The sequence below is a fragment of the Sinocyclocheilus rhinocerous genome, unplaced genomic scaffold, assembly GCF_001515625.1.
Source record: "Sinocyclocheilus rhinocerous isolate Xijiao unplaced genomic scaffold, SAMN03320098_v1.1 scaffold18800, whole genome shotgun sequence".
Taxonomy (NCBI): domain Eukaryota; kingdom Metazoa; phylum Chordata; class Actinopteri; order Cypriniformes; family Cyprinidae; genus Sinocyclocheilus; species Sinocyclocheilus rhinocerous.
Genome location: NW_015655711.1, coordinates 1 through 3,061, shown reverse-complemented (window position 1 = coordinate 3,061; position 3,061 = coordinate 1). Strand labels below are relative to the sequence as shown.

Below are 3,061 nucleotides of genomic sequence, written 5' to 3'. Positions count from 1 at the left end.
TTTTTGGTGTAATTGAAATGGTTACAGTTGTTTATCTATGGAACATAATTTTAAAGTGGTAAAAAACCCTATAACTCATACATTGAATTATATACTGAAATATATTCTTGATTTAATTTCAGTTACCTGTGAGTTCAGATGACTGGATTCTCGTGGCATTGAATCTGTGATCTCTTTTCCAACTTTACCTCTTACAACACACACATATTCTTAGACATGGTCAGTGTTGTTTTTTTTCATCTTCAGTTTTACCCTTTTTTTAATATTTTCATTTACACTATCGGACAGCTTCAGTGTCATCGAACTAACACTAGTTTCGCTCTCGTAGTAGACTGTGTTGTGTTCCTCGTCTGTGTTTGTGTGGCCAGTATATATATACTCTTCATGTTTAAATGAGCAAATGCACGAGTAAGCGCTGTGCCAGTTTGAAAACGGCGGCCGACGCATCATGAGGAAAAAGCAAGCACATCCAGCGTAATGCGAGCGGGGACCCTTATGGGGATGAAGATATATTGCTCCATGTTATATTAATGATGACATTTCTGATTGCTCAAATGGTCAGCTGTCAGGGGCCCCCTCAAAATGCGGGGCCCCAGGCAATGGCTTGCCCTATTGCTATGCCTCTGTGCTAAACTTTACTTTCACTTTCTGAACAACAGTTTGAAAAATAAATCACAGCGAGAATCACAAAGATCTACTATCTATTCAGAAACAAACTTCACAAAAATGCTTCTGTAAAGTGTTTCTCTTGGTTCTTCACTGATGGCTGGTTCTTTATTGCTTTTGTCAGTAGAGAAGAGAGTCAGTGTGACAGAAAGCAGAAATAACACGTCAGTCTCTTCCTGGTAAGAGCTGTAAGAGGGTGGAGTTTATGATCATGTGAGTGTGTTTAAACACACCTGAACAAGATAATCAAGGTCTGAGGGTTACTAGAAAGCTAGAGGCAGGTGAGTTATTATCATGGTTGAAGCAAAACTCAGCAGGACTGTGGCTCGACAGGACCGATGTTGGACAGCCCTGGCCTACACCAACTTCACTGCACAACACCCTGATTACATGGGTGGTGTGACCAGGGGTCCGTTCTTTGTACATCGCTTATTACATCCGAGATCAAAAGACACATCCGAGATGATATGATCCAGCTAATCATTATCTGGCTAATTAGGTTCTTCGAGCACACCTGTTGTTGATGGTTAGTATGGCTGGATTGAGTTATGTGAGATAATTGCGCGTTCATGCGCTGGTTTAAAAGGGGATATGTATCGATAGTAGAAACATTGGTTGCCCACAATGGCCAAAGAGCGCGCCCACTTTTTCTCAGTGGCAGAACAAGAACTCTTGATGGAGGGCTATGGCGAGTTCCAAAATTTAATAAAAACGCCAGGGAACACCTCAAAGGCTGCAAAAGCCAGGAGAGAGGGCTGGCAAAAAATAGCAGACAAATTAAATACGTAAGTAGTGAAAGTAGCAGGCAAATTAAATGTGTAAGTAGTGACGGTGTTAGATGTTTCTAATCAGTTATTACAGTATATGTACATTTTAAAATTTTCATAATTACTTTAATCTTTTATATTAGAGCCACCACAGGACCCACTAGAACTTGGGAACAAGTAAAGGTGGGATACAAGAATATTCTACAAAATGGTAATGTTAACTACATATGATGTTCTTAGAGTTTTTTTTTTTGTTGTTGTTTTTTTTGTTTTTTAATACTGAAATGATGTGCTTGTTTATACCAGCAACTAGGAAAAAGGCAGAGCAAAAACAAACAGGTGGTGGTCCTGCACCCCCACGTCACACCCCGGCAGAAGAGCTGACCCTTGGATTAAATGCGAACCGACCCAATGTTCAGGGCATCCCTGGGGGCAGCTCTTCCTTAGACCCACAGCCAGGAAGCAGTAGCAGCAGCACCTTCATTACTGGTAAAGAAGCTTTTAATTATTTTTGTATAGGCTACTGTAAAATAATTGGTAGCTACCTTGCATTTGGTGTAATCCAAATGTCAGCTACACTCATTTCAACTGGTAGATTGAGTAGTGCTGAATTGCGGTTGACATGAAAGGAAGGCAGTTAAACCTACTTTGAGTAAATGAAGAAATGTTGCGATTGTTTCTTTTCCTGTGTACCTCATTGTAATGAAACTAGTTTTTCTATTTTTGTGCAGTTTTACATAATACACCCACACTTTTACATGTTCCAAATAAACTTCAAACTAACAACATGGTGTCTGTGTGGTTGATCCGGGGTATGTATACTGTAAAGGAGGTAAAGAGTGTGTGAAATGTCCGTGTGCCATCCAGATTACGTGTGCACCCGCTCTCTGATGGACTTTGTCATGCCATTTATTTTCATTGCACAGGACAGTGAAGAGACCCTCTCGGATGAGTGTCCTTTGGAGGAAGTACCTGTAAGTGCATAACCACATAAAAACACTATATAATACACACTATAAAGTTGTATCAACTAAAGTACTTTCTATTTTTGACAGCAATATGAGTTGCAGGAGTCTGCAGAGAGGGAGTCTGCACAGAGAATTGATACAGAGGGTGGACCGTGTTGCATATCAGTTTGTCTTTAATTTTATTTCTTTTTTTGTTTGTTTGTGGCATGTGTTGAGTTCAATTTATTTTCTCTGTAAATGGCACAGGGTGACATCCGTTCCTTCTATAAACGTAGCCTGCAGCATAAGGTTGAATATTTGGAAGTAAAAAAACACAAACTGAGGGGACAAATAGAGCTCCAACAGCTAATGGAGAAGAAAATTGCACTAGAAATAGAGTTGTTGCAAAAGGAACTTCAGAGTAAGTAGTAAAACACAATTTGACACAGAGCACTACTGTTGACCTTGCATAACAATATCTGTCTTTGCAGGCAAAAGATTACTTTTTTTTTAATTTTTGGTCAGAACAACTAATAAAAGTCATGGAAACCATATTTGCCTTTTTTTTTTATTTATTTTTTTTTATTTATTTATTTTTTTTTATATTCTCAAAAATGGTGTTCCACAATCCTGTCCTGTGCAGCTCTGCCACTAGGTTGGTTCAAGTGCACTGGCTGGAGG

General features: G+C 39.2%; 1 protein-coding gene across 1 annotated transcript; it reads left to right on the top strand.

The window, feature by feature from the left end:
* Positions 1-1,290: 1,290 nt before the first annotated feature.
* Positions 1,291-2,801, top strand: LOC107718862 (uncharacterized; the record flags this gene model as incomplete). The annotated part of the gene is made up of 6 exons (XM_016526096.1): positions 1,291-1,451; positions 1,577-1,644; positions 1,740-1,922; positions 2,301-2,407; positions 2,489-2,566; positions 2,648-2,801. Coding segments are annotated over exons 1-6 (751 nt in total), but the record flags the coding sequence as incomplete, so codon positions are not given.
* Positions 2,802-3,061: the final 260 nt, after the last annotated feature.